General features: G+C 36.8%; 1 protein-coding gene across 5 annotated transcripts in view; it reads left to right on the top strand.

Annotated features, from left to right (window-relative positions):
• The window catches only part of GPATCH2 (G-patch domain containing 2), a 197,413-nt gene that overhangs the window by 7,182 nt on the left and 175,097 nt on the right, over positions 1 to 15,134 (top strand). For all 5 annotated transcript variants that reach the window (XR_003514874.1, XM_027564446.1, XM_027564447.1 and 2 more), the window contains exons 2-3: positions 5,825 to 6,544; positions 12,194 to 12,255. Coding sequence is in view for 4 of the 5 variants with exons in the window: in XM_027564446.1 (XP_027420247.1) it covers positions 5,825 to 6,544; positions 12,194 to 12,255 (782 nt within the window). In the remaining variant the exon portion in view is untranslated. The remainder of the gene's footprint in view (positions 1 to 5,824; positions 6,545 to 12,193; positions 12,256 to 15,134) is intronic.

Here is a 15,134-nt window from a genome sequence, read left to right as displayed (position 1 = left end):
GGCATATCAGATTCTGGATTGATTATATGTCTTAGATTGCTCAGCATAATCTAATATGACCTGAAAAAACAAAATGCTTATCAAGTCATTTCCTCTGATAAAGTCCAACTTTATATAAATAATGGGGCTGTAATTTTATTCTGTTCACTTGGACTAGCTTAAGAAAATGATTAGTGAGCCGTTCTCTTAGACATTATACTCAGTGCAAACTAAGCCCAAAAGATTTCATTTCCAGTGGGTCCCAAATGAAGAGGAATTGTTTTGTAAATGTGAATACAAAGCTTTGAAGTTAGCTAAGTGGTGATTCACTGGATTTTACTATAACTCAGCCTTTAAAACTATGGTTGCTTAATAAACAGATTTTTGTGCTGGAAAGTTCCATATTTCCAGTGTTTACCTCCATTAGGAAAGGACTTATTTAAGAAAATATATTTAGGATAGCATGTTTCAGGGCAGTGGTCTTTAATAATTGCCAAGGCGAAGGGAATAAAGGAGCTACTGATGATGTGATGGTCTCTTATAATGACTTTATTTCTGTGAAGCTTGTTGATGCCAGTTTTACCTGAGAGATGTGAGTGAAGCAGCTTGACCAACTGTAATAGTACTGGCTCATTTACAGATATTTTGGTTGAGATTGACTTGCAAGACTGGTGAGTTGAAACTAAAGGGGAAAAGGTGATTTGAACACTGAATGTCACTTAAATTTGTTTTTTTCCATTTATTTATAAGTTGTTGTTCTTTTTTATTTTTTTTCCTGAAAAGCTTTTTAAAGTAGTTTTAGTTGATTGGTGTTTGAACCACATGATGGAATATGTTAGATTCTTCTCATTAAGATATTTTTTAGTTTCTCCTGAGAAAATATAAGATCAGATAAGACTGGCACAATTTTAATAATGCTTTAAAGAAAGTTTGCTTTCATTTTTAGTAATACTGTTGGTTGTATTTTGTTAAATTATGTTAGAGCAGTACTAATGAATTAATTTAAATGAAATTAGTTGAATAGTATCAAAATTTTACTGGATTAAGTCTCGTGTGCTAATCTTTTTCTAATGTTAGGACCATTACATTTTCTCTGCCAAAGTAAAGCACTGAATTGTCACTTCCAAAATAACCTGCATTTTTAGTTGGAGGTTATATTCATGCATTGAGTTAATTTCATGTTACTATTTAGAACCAGTCTTTCACCCATGATAAGGAAACAATTTCTTTAAAAAGTAAATTCCTCCAGAATCAGGTGATACTGAGTGTTCTTTTAGACAAAGAATCTTTATTGTATTACATGTTACACTGGCTTGTTGTTTGATGTTCAGTCGCTTAGTTGTGTCTGACTCTTTGCAACGCCATGGACTGCAGCCCACCAGGCTTCCCTGTCTTTCACCGTCTCCCAGAGCTTGCTCAAACTCAGGTTCATTGAGTCAGTGGTGCCAACGGACCTCTCTTTAAGAATTTTCCACAGTTTGTTGTGACACACACAGTCAAGAGCTTTGGCTTAGTCAGTAAAGAAGAAGTAGATGTTTTTCTAGAATTCTCTTGCCAGCCAGATGTTCAAGCTGGATTTAGAAAAGGCAGAGGAACCAGAGATCAAATTGCCAGCATCTGTTGGACCATAGAAAAAGCAAGAGAATTCCAGAAAAACATCTGCACTGGCTTACAGTGAGTTATTTTAAAGATGCAGTATTGTTTTCAAAGATAATAATCCTCAGACAACATTTCTTCCAAAGAAGTAATGTTAAAGGAAAAGAACAAAATACTCTTTGCAGTAAAGGGAAAACAAAAAAGCAGTTATAAAAACGTATAGGTATTGGAAAAAAGATCCGTTTAGCTTATCAGTGTAGTTGGAATTTTAGCCCTTGTATTGACTTACTACTCGTTTCTCTGTGATGCGTATTTCTCTTCATCAAGTTCAGTGTTCTGAAACCCCAGTACTACACAGAACCTTTTTAAAGGAAAAAAGAAAAAAGTGTTAGTGCCTGGAAAATTCCATGGACAGAGGAGCCTGGTGGGCTGCCGTCTATGGGGTCACACAGAGTTGGACATGACTGAAGTGACATAGCAGCAGCAGCAGCAGCCTTGCAGAGTTCAATTAATTATGTGTCACAATTATTGTTGTTATTATTATTGTTATTGTTGTTATTCTGTCACTGAGTCAAGTCTGACTCTTTGTGAGCCAATGAACTGCAGCATACCAGGCTTCCCTGTCATCCTCTACTTCCTGGAGTTTGCTCGAATTCATGTCCATTGAGTCGGTGATGCTATCTAACTATCTCATCCTTTGCCACCCTCTTTTCCTTTTGCCTTCAATCTTTGTCAGCATCAGAGTCTTTTCCAATGAGTTGGCTCTTTGCATCAGGTGGCCAAATATTTATTTGAATCACCATGTTTTTGAAAACTGTGTGTCTCTATAGACTTTTTGTTTTCTCATTCAGAATGTCAAAGGAGAGAGATACGGAAAATACAAACCCACATTAACTGGAAGACAATGTCCTGTTACTTAATTGCTCACAGAATTCATTTTACTGAGGCATCATTGGTTCTTTGAATTCAACTCACTCTCCCCACCCTAATGCGCTAATTTTAGTCTGTCATCCCCTTTTTGTGTTCAGGAGAATATAATGCTTAACTGTGAGTCATCAGCTTTATATAGATACATATTAAATCTGTCCCTATAATAAATAGTATCTCCTGATACTAAATCAGTCATAAACAAAAATGCAAACTGTATGCTGGAGTTATGGAGGTATTCTTGGGTGTAGTTAGGGGAGCACTCAGGCTCTGGAACCAGATTGTCATAGTTTGAATCCTGCTTTTCCCACTTCCTACATGTGTCACTTTGGGCCAGCTGCCTTAAATCTCTGTCTCTGAGTATTTCATCTCCCACCTTATAGGGTTATTATGTGAGAATGAAATGAGGTCCAGTAAGTTGCCTACATATGAACAAGTTTGTTCCTGAGAGTGCATTCATAAGTCAAACAGACTTAGCTTAGGTACCCAACTAACCCGATGGGCTGTATGGTACTGTACTGTAATAGATTTCCAGTGCTTTTCACACAAATAATACACAAAAAATAAAGAAAACTTTTTAAAATCTTACAGTACAGTGCCTTGAAAAGTGCAGTAGTACCAGCTACATCACCGCTGCTTTTACACTTGCTTCTGAACATCCTGTGCTTAAAACGAAGATACTATAAAATGCCATACAGTAATGTACACAAAAGCACAACTGCTTGTAAAGGATGCATGCACATGACAACGTATGCCAGACATGTGAACTAACTCATGTGATTAGCCAGCCACGTGAACATACGTTTGCATCTTTGAAAGTTTGCAACTTGAAGGTTCATATGTAGGAGACATACTGTAATGCATATGAAACACTTAGAAATGGGTCTGGCTCATAATAAGTACTCAAGTTTTGGAAACCTTATATGTACCTCATATTGTAAGTGTTAAATCCAGTTGAATCACCTGTGTGTTCATTTTCAAGTTATTATTAAAAGGAAAAGACTAAGTTGAAAGTTGTTAAAGGGATCTTGTGAGGGCCTGAGATTATGGACTATGAAGACTGTGTGTATAGACCATAGATCAACACGCTATCTGGCCATCACTTGTTTTTATAAATAAAATTTTATTAGCACACAGCTATACCCATTCATTTCTGTATTCCTGATGATTGTTTTGGGCTTACCATGGAAAAAGTTGAGTAGTTGTGATGGAGACCTAATGGCCTGCAGAGCTAAAATATTTTCTACTGGGTCCTTTATGAAAATGTGTCTTGCTGTTCTTGTTGTTCAGTTGCTAAGTTGTTTCCAACTCTTCGCGACCCCGTGAACTACAGCACGCCAGGCTTCCCTGTCCACTGTCTTCTAGAGTTTGCTCAAATTCAAGTCCATTGAGTCAGTGATGCTATCTAACTGTCTCATCTTTTGCTGCCCTCTTCACCTTTTGCCTTCAGTCTTTCCCAGCATCAGGGTCTTTTCTAACAAGTCGGTTCTTCACATCAGGTGGCCAAAGTATTGGAGCTTCAGCTTCAGCATCAGTCCTTCCAATGAATATTCAGGACTGATTGCCTTTAGGATTGACTGGTTGGATCTCCTTGCTGTCCAAAGGACTCTCAAGAATTTTCTCCAACACCACAATTCAAAGCATCAATTCTTCAGTGTTCAGTTTTCTTTATAGTCCAACTCTCACATCCATATATGAGTACTGGGAAAACATAGGTTTGACTACATAGACCTTTGTTGGCAAGGTGATGTCTCTTGCTTTTTAATATGCTGTCTAGATTTGTCATAGCTTTCCTTCCAAGGAGCAAGCATCTTTTAATATCATGGCTGCAGTCACCATACACAGTGATTTTGGAGCCCAAGAAAATAAAATCTGTCACTGCTACTACTTTTTCCCTTTCTATTCACCATGAAGTTCTGGGACTGGATGCCATGATCTTAGTATTTTGAATGTTGAGTTTTAAGGCAAGTTTTTCACTCTCTTCTTTCACCTTCATCAAGAGACTCTTTAGTTCCTCTTCACTTTCTGCTGTTAGAGTGCTAGCATCCACATATCTGAGGTTGTTGATATTTGTCCCGCAAAGCAGAAAGTGGAAAATAAGCCACCCCTGCTATGGACTCCAGAAAGTCTATAAACCTCTGTAATGGAGAATATTTTGATCCTAGATGCTTCTAGAACTCAGTTTAAGAAATAATTGTGAATGATCTTCATAAGAAAGGTGCATATTTGAATTACCTCTAGTGTTTCAAAGATAAAATCATATATCTGCGTCCTGTGTCTTACCAACATACTTAGAATCTTTGAGAGTTGGGTTTGGAAAGAATTGATGTAATTTACAAGGGTTCCTAAAGAATACTGATGTTTATCCTTGCTGACTAGTGGATGATTTTCTCACATAGTTCAGTGTTTTGGTCTCTGTTTTTTTAAGCCCTAAGCAACTGCTTCAGATTGATTGTAAACAAATCATGGGCCATAAGAGACCAGTGAGGCTCCAGGTTAAACATGAACATAGTTTCTGCTTCACTGGCTTGTGAGATTAGCCCAGGGCTTCCCTAGTAGCTCAGCTGGTAAAGAATCTGCCTGTAATGCGGGAGACCTGGGTTCAATCCCTGGGTTGGGAATATCTCCTGGAGAAAGCAACAGCTATCCACTCCAGTATTCTAGTCTGGAGAATTCCATGGACTGTATAGTCCGTGGGGTCGCAAAATGCCAGACATGACTCAGCAACTTTCACTTCACTGCAAATATATGTCCTATGTTTGGTTAAATTTTTTTTTCACATGTATTACAAATCTTGAATGTACCTGCCTGCCTGCCTGTCTGTCTGCCTTGCATATCATGGCAGTGCCTGAGTAGAGCATGTGGTGAGTAGAGGATTGTATGTTTCCTTAGAAATTGGTGTGTGTGTGTGTATGTGTGTGTGGTGGGGCAGCAGGGGATTGAGAAAGTTCTCTCTACTCCTACATCTGCTCTAGAAAAACTGGCTCTAGGAAAAGGACAGCTGTAGACTAAAGTATGGAGATTTAAGGGGAAATAACTTTTCCATAATTGGACAATAAAAATATAAAATTACTGAGCTCTTTCATTGTGGGTATTATGCTTACTCTATCTTGAAGTAATTCCTATGTTTAATAAAATAACTTATACAAGAAAAAGCTTAAAAATGAGTCAGAATATTTGGAACTGTATTTTCTTGAATAGAAAAACTAAGTAGCTTTTAAATATTTCTTTGTATTAACTATTAATTCTAGTCAGATTTAGTGTGAATTGTGGTTAACTCTGACTACTTAATTTTTTTTTTCTCTCCTTAAAAAAAACGTAGGCATTTCAGTCGAACCATGGAAGAACTGGTTCATGATCTTGTCTCAGCCTTGGAGGAGAGCTCCGAGCAAGCTCGAGGTGGATTTGCTGAAACGGGAGACCATTCTCGAAGTATCTCTTGCCCTCTGAAACGCCAGGCCAGGAAGCGGAGGGGGAGAAAACGGAGGTCGTATAATGTGCATCACCCATGGGAGACCGGTCACTGCTTAAGTGAAGGCTCTGATTCTAGTTTAGAAGAACCAAGCAAGGATTATAGAGAGAACCACAATAATAATAAAAAGGATCACAGTGACTCTGACGACCAAATGTTAGTGGCAAAGCGCAGGCCGTCATCCAACTTGAATAATAATGTTCGAGGGAAAAGACCCCTCTGGCATGAGTCTGATTTTGCCATGGACAGCCTTGGGAACAGGACTCTGCGCAGGAGGCGGAAGGTCAAGCGCATGGCTGTGGACCTCCCACCGGAGAACCCCAACAAGCGGACGATGACCCAGCCCCTGGAAGGCTGCAGAGATCAGGACATGGACAATGACAACAGAGCTTACCAATATCAAGAGTTTTCCAAGAACAAAGTCAAAAAAAGGAAATTGAAAATAGTTAGACAGGGACCAAAAATCCAAGATGAAGGAGTAGTTTTAGAAAGTGAGGAAATAAGCCAGACCAATAAGGACAAAATGGAATATGAAGAGCAAAAAGTCTCAGATGAACTCATGAGTGAAAGGTGACTTTTCTATTCTCTAAATATAAAAATATGTCTCCAGTGTTTGTGGTTGATTGTGTTTTAGATTTTAATTGATGCTATTTGAAAGTGATTATAAGTTATAATAACAGTAGTGATACTACTGTTTAACCACAGTTGTTTACTTATAATTTATGATGTTTCACACAAAGCAAAATTGCTTGTTTGATTTATACAGAGTCTTTTGATTGTGTCCTAATGACTTAATTTTCAGCTACAAAGAGACAAGGAAGTGGATTTTCAATGGGAAAGAATGCTTTTGAATAACAACGCATTTATAACTCTTAGCATTGCATTTATAATTATGTTTTTGTATAATTATAGAGCTTTAGCCGTTGGTGCTTTTCAGTGTCATGATCCATTGGTGTATTCTAATTTCTGAGAACCAAACCTTGATACCACTTCACAGTGTGTGACTAGATATTTTAAGAAGTCTGTAGATTGCTAGGAATTCTGATCACTTATGAACTGTAAAACCCAATATATAGTCCAGAAACTCCTGACCTTGTTTTTACACAAATGGGAGAAGGAGCGATCTTCTGGCAATTAGTCTAATCAGTCCATTCTAGAAAGCAGGTCTATCACAATGAAGAGTTGTTAAGGACTGTTTTGACACCTTCAAAAGGTAAGTGATCACTTTTCTTTTACACAGAACTAATGTTACCTATAGGAATGAGAAAACAGTGACCCTGTTCATCCTTTTAAGTGTATCCTTAAAATCAAATGCAAAACTATGATCAAGAAAAAATATTCTTTAAAAATGGTCTGGAAAGAATATTTGATTTTTAGTTGGTAAGATTGGCATCATTTTAATCATGTGGAGTGTGAGCTATGGATCTCTCTATATATATTTATATGTAATTTTTTTCTCTCTTGTAAATGTGGTTACAGATACGAGTAGGACCTACTAAAAGTTTGTAGCATGTACCTTTTATTAAAGGTGGTTTGCTATTTATGTAATTTTTCTAAAAAACTAAAAATTACTTAAAATGTTTTAGGAAGATTGTGAAAACTTTTCTTACCTGCATTTCTTCCAAAAAAGTTGTCATTTTCTACTGGAATGAGAATTATTTGTATGCTAGTATCGGACCATTGTGGCTGAGGACCATCCAGCTTGACTTGAAAGTAATTATCTTGCTCAGTTGCTGGGAAAGAGGATGTGTGGCATTTGAGGTAAATCCTCAATTCTGGATTATTCCCAGGTTACCTGCTTTCTAGATTGATTGTGGAAGCCCCTCCTTTTATCGATGTGTGCCTTTTATTGACAGTATGCCCTGGACGAGAACTGAGATGAAACTCTTTTATTTATTTTCATTGTAAAGAGTGAGTATTAGGTTGTAATCAGGCTACCCAGCAGTCATCACTCTACGAGTTTCAAAAAAGGATGTTTTCACTCCTGAATAAATTATTTTTTTTTCCTTGTATTTTAGACTTACTTATACAACTATTTCTTATGGTCACTTAAGAATTAGGTATATATTCCTTCTGTGGGAAGATTTATAGATAAGAATGGAAAGCTTTTCTCTGTGTGTGATTTAGGGCTTCCCTGGTGGCTCAGATGGTAAAGAATCTGCCTGCAGTGCCAGAAACTTGGGTTTGATATCGGTCAGAAAGATCCCCTGGAGAAGGAAATGGGCAACCTACTCTAGTATTCTTGCCTGGGAAATCTCATAAACAGAGGACCTGGTAGGCTACAGCCCTTGGGGTCACAAATGACTTAACACACATTTGAATAACTACTGTGTAATGTTCACTCATCCCAAGACAAACCTGATTCTCTCCAGCCTCATAATCTGGGATAGCCACACAAGCATATGGTGATAAAGAAACGTGCTAAGCAGAAGGTACTGGTGATTGGAAGCCTTGTTCAGATATTGGAGGATTTAAGGCAGATCATCCCAGGTAGACAGAATAGCTCATCCGGAGGCGTGGGCTGTGAGGCAAGTGTAATGTATGTGAGCAAGTATATGTAGTTCCTTATTACTGCAATTTGAAGTGGGAACAGAGGCTACAGCAATAAGTGTGCTTTGGAGGCCTGTGAGCTCTGGTAGTGTGAATTTCGTTATAAAAGTAATGAAAAATCAGGAATTTTTAGCATAATTAGATTTACATTTGATCAGGATCCCTAATCTTGGCCACAGTGTCTTGTTTGGTTTTGGCTGACCTTCAGACCATCCTTGATGGTGATGTGCTCAGTCACTCAGTCGTGTCTGACTCTGCGAACCCATGGAGTTAGCCCACCAGGCTCCTCTGTCCATGGGATTCTCCAGGCAAGAATACTGGAGTGGGTTGCCATGCCCTTCTCCATGGGATCTTCCCAACCCAGGAATCGAACCCAGGTCTCCCACATTGCGGGCAGATTCTTTACCATCTGAGCTACCAGGGAAAACCATGGTGATGATAGTAGAGGAATAAAACCGTGGGAGCAGTTTTAAGAATTGGAATCAGTGAAGGTTGGCTGACTGTACTTTGGGGAAGATAAATGAGAAGGAGAACTCTCAGATGATGCCCAGGTTATCAAGAAGAGAAAATATAGGCAATGAGCAGACTGGGACAGGATTTTAGAGTTGGTGTACATGTATTAAATCAATAAGCATTCATAAGTCTGTTCTCTAAATACTGTGCTATAAAAGTCATACTAAAAAAAAGTGGGAAGAGGTAGCTTTGGGAAATGAGCCATAATGACTATCAGCTGTTGAAAGTGAAAAATGCCTTCTACAGGGGTTCTTTTTCTGATTTGTTAAGCACACTAATAGCCACATGATGTGAGCACTACTAAATATCAGTTAGATGAGATGTAAATAAGAAAGCGTGTTGTTGAGAACACAGGGAAAAACATCTCAAAGCAGGACAAGGATTGTTAAGGACTAATTGCTGGTCTTAGGGAATTCCGATTTTCTTATATGTTTAAGAAGAGCTCTAGGCAGAGAAGAAAGAGACAGGGATACTGCTTGGAGAAAGAACATAAGGATCAGAGATGGAATGGAAAGAATTTAGGTGGGGGCCTATCCATGAAAAGCCTTGAAATCTACATTTAATCCAGTAAATGTGAGGCTGTAATTTAAGAATTTTAGTAGAATACTGTGTTTTACATAGACATGTACATACACGTACATATATGTACCTGTGTGTTTTATAAACTTTCTTTAGACTAGGTCTGGATTTACGGAAAGGTTGCAAAGATAGTACAGAAAGTGTAGTCTGTATACCCTGTTCCCTCACATCCCACGCCCAGTTTCTCCTGTTGTTAGTATCATCCATTTACTTTGATATTAATGCATTTGTCAGAACTAATGAGCCAATGTTGACACATTATCGAAAGTCAGTACTTTATTAGAATTTCTTTGGTTTTTATTTGCTGCCCTTTTTCTGCTCCGGGATCCTGTCCAGGATATTATAATATTAGTCAACCAGTTATGTTTTGAAAAGATGTGCCTGGCTATCTGTAGAATAGATTAGAGGGGCTAAATCTGAATTCAGAGAGATTGAAAAACCATTGTACAAAAAGAAAAGCATATAGGTTCACACACTCCTTTATCTGTAAATCTAAATTCTGAAAGCTGTGAAAAACTAATGAATTTGTGGCCAGACCTAACTTGACCTGTATTTAATGTGGATATTCCTTCATTTAATTGAAAAATGTATTAGTATATTTGATTACAAAGTGCTATCCCAGATCTGTTAGGCATTTTAGAATGAACCTTTCTAAAAGTGTAAAAAGTATGAATTTTGAATAATTTTGCCTCAAGGGTTTCAGAAAAAGAATTTAACCCAAGGTATGTACAATAAGGAGAAGGCAATGGCACCCCACTCCAGTACTCTTGCCTGGAAAATCCCATGGACGGAGGAGCCTGGTAGGCTGCAGTCCATGGGGTCGCTAGGAGTCGGACACGACTGAGTGACTTCACTTTCACTTTTCACTTTCATGCATTGGAGAAGGCAATGGCAACCCACTCCAGTGTTCTTGCCTGGAGAATCCCAGGGACGGGGGAGCCTGGTGGGCTGCCGTCTCTGGGGTCACACAGAGTCGGACACGACTGAAGTGACTTAGCAGCAGCAGCAGCATGTACAAGAAGGTCCTTTATAAGTGTGTTGATGGGGGAAGACAAGAAAGCACTACTCAGTCACAGAGGAAAAAAAAATCTATAGTAGCTTGAACAACTAAATAGCAGAAAGATAATGTTTCTGAAGTGTTTTTATTACTCTAATATCACTATGTATAGAAGAGCATACCTGATTGTAAACAAGAAAATAAGTATGGATGGGATGCTTTTAGAAAGTATTTGCTTCATTAACACATGTGCAATATAGTTGCATACATTCACTTAATTTGAAGAAAGTTAAAAAGGTACTAAATCAGAGGTCCTTAGAAGAATATGCCACCTAAATTCTTAACCTTTTTGTTCATATTTTTTTAAACAAAAACTGAAATATTTTATATTCAGAATTTAGAATTTCATTTGTAATTTTAATCCTGAACTCTCAATTGAAATATTTTAAAACAGATTAATATGATTTTTTTAACTAAGATTACAGAGTTCTTCCTGTTGATGAAAAAACATAATTTAAAAAGCACTTGGGGTGAATTCCTGATCAGTTAGAATTAAGAATTACAGTAAAAAGAGAGTATATGAGAATTTTTTTAAGAACATCACTCAATATTCTTTAAAGACCAGACCCCTTATCATCTGACCTTGTCCTTGTGATTTTTTTAAACTAACTAGATTCTCATATTGGAGAAGGCAATGGCAACCCACCCCAGTACTCTTGCTTGGAAAATCCCATGGATGGAGGAGCCTAGTGGGCTGCAGTCCATGGGGTCATGAAGAGTTGGACACGACTGAAGTGACTTAGCAGCAGCAGCAGCAGATTCTCATATAAGCATTGCTTCTAGTAAAACTAACAGTGACTGTTTAATTCATGTCAGTGGAATATTTCCTATTGTTTTCATTTATATGTTAAGTTTGACTCTGTCATACGCTCCAACTCTGTTGAAGTAATGAGAACCTGTTGTTTTTTTAATCCTTCCTCCTTAATAATTGTCAGTATTCATTTTCTCTTCACAAAGACCTTAGCTTTGATTTAATGGATTGTTACCATTGTAAACTTCTTTCCTCCTTGCCAAGTAATAGAGTTGTTGGGAATTCCTAGGTAATGTCTTTCAGGAATATCTGCAAATGTGGTTATGAAAAATAATTCCATCCCAGGCCCTTGTATTTATTTCACATGCTGAAGAAAGGCTGAGCTTGCTTTTGACTGAGACTTCCCCATTTTATTGAGCAGTGTTGTTCAGGGCTCAAAGCTGAATTGCGTGGAATAAGAAAGGAGCAGTAAGCATTTGATGAAAGCAGATAATAAAATGCATCAATTGTGTCAGCACCTCGTAGCAGTCACATCTGGCTTGCTGTCAGAGTCCCATTAGATTCCTGTGGTTTTATGTGCCAAAAATAATATGCTCTGTAGTTAATGGAACTGGGATGTTTGCAGTTTGATTAAAAAAAATCATCTTATTTTCTTGCAGATCTTTGTCAAGCTTAAGTTCCATCTCTGAGCTGCCATGTCTCTTTAAAATTTGATGACTGAGAGATCAATTGTTCTTTTGATCTGTTTTTTTCTTTTCCCTTATTTTAGTGATTCCAGCAGTCTCAGCAGCACTGATGCTGGTTTGTTTACCAATGATGAAGGAAGACAAGGTACTGAGATACTATTTTTTTTCTTGCTTTGGGAAAAACGCCTTCATTTTAAAGTTGTGCTTATTACTAATTATTTCGTGAGTTGATGACTTCAATCCATTTACCTTCGTGCAATCCACACACTACTTAGTGGACTGGGATTTACTTCCTTTCCATGCTATGTCTTCATAACCTAAAGTAATTGATTATCTCCAAAAGCTAGTCTGGGGAGCTAATAATGTTAAGGAAGGATTATCTTCCTTGAGAAAGCTTTACATACCTCAGTCTTTTCAATTTTGTCTCTTAGCAAGTTCACAAGACCCTGGTTCTCATTCTCCACATGATTCAATATGTATTTGATTATGTTTAAGCATGAATAAAAGTGGATTTGCAAGTCATTTTTCATTTTTATTCAGCTGTGACATTCATCCTATCCAGTTTGTAAGTAATTAGACCATTTTCATGAATTTAGTATTGTACACTGTTAAACAGTAGTCTTGCAACTTACATCTCTCCCATCTTTGAAATTTCCTGAAGCTTTTCATACTTCAACATGGCATTATTTTGAAACTCCCTGCTTTGGTTAGAAATTACGAAATCCTTAAAAAGGGAACAGGATACATACAAATACAAGTGTTTTCTTCCTTTCTGGAGATCTTTAGAGGAAAGCAGTAACACCTAAGGGGGGAAGAAAAACACAAAATTTATTTTTTTTTAAGTCTAAATAGTTTAATGATGTTATGAAACAAAGAATAAAATAATAGATGCCCCATAGTTTTCTTTCTTAGTCTTTTCCTCCTCTTGGCAATACAGATTAAGTAAATTAAATTATTACTCTTTCTGCTTACTTAAAAGCCATTTGTCCCCGGTAAGTAGATACATAACTGTTTTCAAGACCATAGACTTCGCAGAAACATGTTAGAACCTTAGGGCTGAGAGTAAGCATCACTACCTTAATATACATGAATTTTTGTTAAAATACCTATGTCTACTCGAAGTTATATTATAAACACTGGTTTTGGTAATGAAATGAAATGGGAAAACTTTTAAAAAAAGGACTCTGACAAGCCTCTCAGTCTTTGAGAAGCATTGAATGGCTTCGAATAATCTGCTAGAATTTATTGTGAGCCTCCTATGTTTCACATTACTAAGAGTGTTTTGTTTTGTTTTTACATTGAAGTTCTTATTTTATTCTGAAAACAACCCTACAAGGTCCCCTCCCCATTTCTTTGCTTTTAGACAATGAAACTCAGCCTACTACATTTGAAGTAATTTCCCCATTGTCACAAAACTGTGGAATTCTGTCTGGTCTCTCTGACTTTAGAATCCAAGTTCTTAATCTTTAGCTATTTGATTTCTTTATTAAGAATAAAGTGCATCACATCAAAACTAAGATAACCCCATTTTTCTATGATAATGTTGTCTAATTGGAATTAAGATCTAGGGTAGATGGTTTTAAGTGATTCCCCTTCATTTATTATGTTTTTACCTGATCTGTGAACTTTTAGTATAACTCTCAATGAAAGTACCAATGTATATGTGCTTTGGATTGTGCTTACTTTTTAAAAAATATTTTCTATGGAATCCTCAATTGAAATAAACAGGTGACTTTGATTTCCCAAGTTTTTTATATTTTTCATTCCTTCATAATTTGAAATACAGCATTTCCCATAAAATCACTTTCAATTAAAGTTTAAGGGCATTTTTATGTTTTAAAAACATTTGTAGTAAGAGATTTTGGAAATCAGAAATGTTCTGTAAAGGGAAAAAGTTTACAGCAGTTATGATGACCCTCTTAGGATCTAGAATTAGTAGCTTTTCTAAGAATCATGAAGAAGACTAATGAATCTCAGATCTTATTCAAAATGCTATTTGTCTCTTATTTTTAAAACCATCTGCTTTCTCTCTTTTTTCTTTTTTTGACTGTTTATACATCTTTTTATTATTTCTTAAAAAAAAAAAAATCACAAAATACTGTCGATTGACACAGAGGGCATATTTTTCATGCTGAATTTTAAATTGATCATTACTCCATGATTGCACTCAAGGATGTTCCCCAAAGTCAGACTTCCTATGAATAGTGTTCTGTTTTAAAAGTACTTTGCTTGTAGTAGTTCAGTGTAGTTTCTCTGTGAACTCTGTGGTGTTGTCACTTTTCATTTAAAATCAACTTTTTCACAACTATTTCTTAATGAACTTAATCAGATTAATTTCATTTAGTCACATCTGTTCATGATTGTTTCCCCTTTTGCACTCCATACAAATCATGAAATTAAGCTAATTATATACCATTATCAGCTGCAAAGAACAGGTTCTACAATTTTATACTTTTTAATTCCTGGCAGGAGATTAAGGCTTGTTTTTCCTTAATATGGAAAGAGTAGTAACTTAAATGGATTTCCCTACAGTTTTTGCCAAAGAATTAACCAGTGTATTATTGTCTTCACATTTTTAAACTGGTTCTGAAACATAACGTTTTATGTTCTTGTTGATGGAAATTCTTATAATGTTAAAGAAATGTTTAAGTGAAATTGTCATACAGAATAAAAAGTCTTCTTTATAGATTATATCCAGATGAAATACAGGATCCTCAGTTAAATTTGAATTTTAGATGAGTAATTACTTTTCAGTATAAATATGCCCCATTTTGTATTTGGGCTTTTTTCCTGTGGCTCAGTGGTAAAGAATCTGCCAATCTGCCTGCCAGTCGAGACACAAGAGTCTGATTCCTGGGTCAGTAAGATCCCCTTGGAAGAAGGCCAGGTAACCCACTCCAGTATTCTTGCCTGGAGAATCCTATGGACAGAGGAGCTTGGCAGGCTACAGTCCATGGGGTACAAAGAGTCGGACATGACTGAGTGACTGAGCACATTTTACATTTGGACATATATTAAAAATTT

This window comes from Bos indicus x Bos taurus, chromosome 16 (assembly GCF_003369695.1).
Source record: "Bos indicus x Bos taurus breed Angus x Brahman F1 hybrid chromosome 16, Bos_hybrid_MaternalHap_v2.0, whole genome shotgun sequence".
NCBI lineage: Eukaryota > Metazoa > Chordata > Mammalia > Artiodactyla > Bovidae > Bos > Bos indicus x Bos taurus.
The sequence above is the reverse complement of the archived record's forward strand: the minus strand, read 5'-3'. Positions and strand labels throughout refer to the sequence as shown.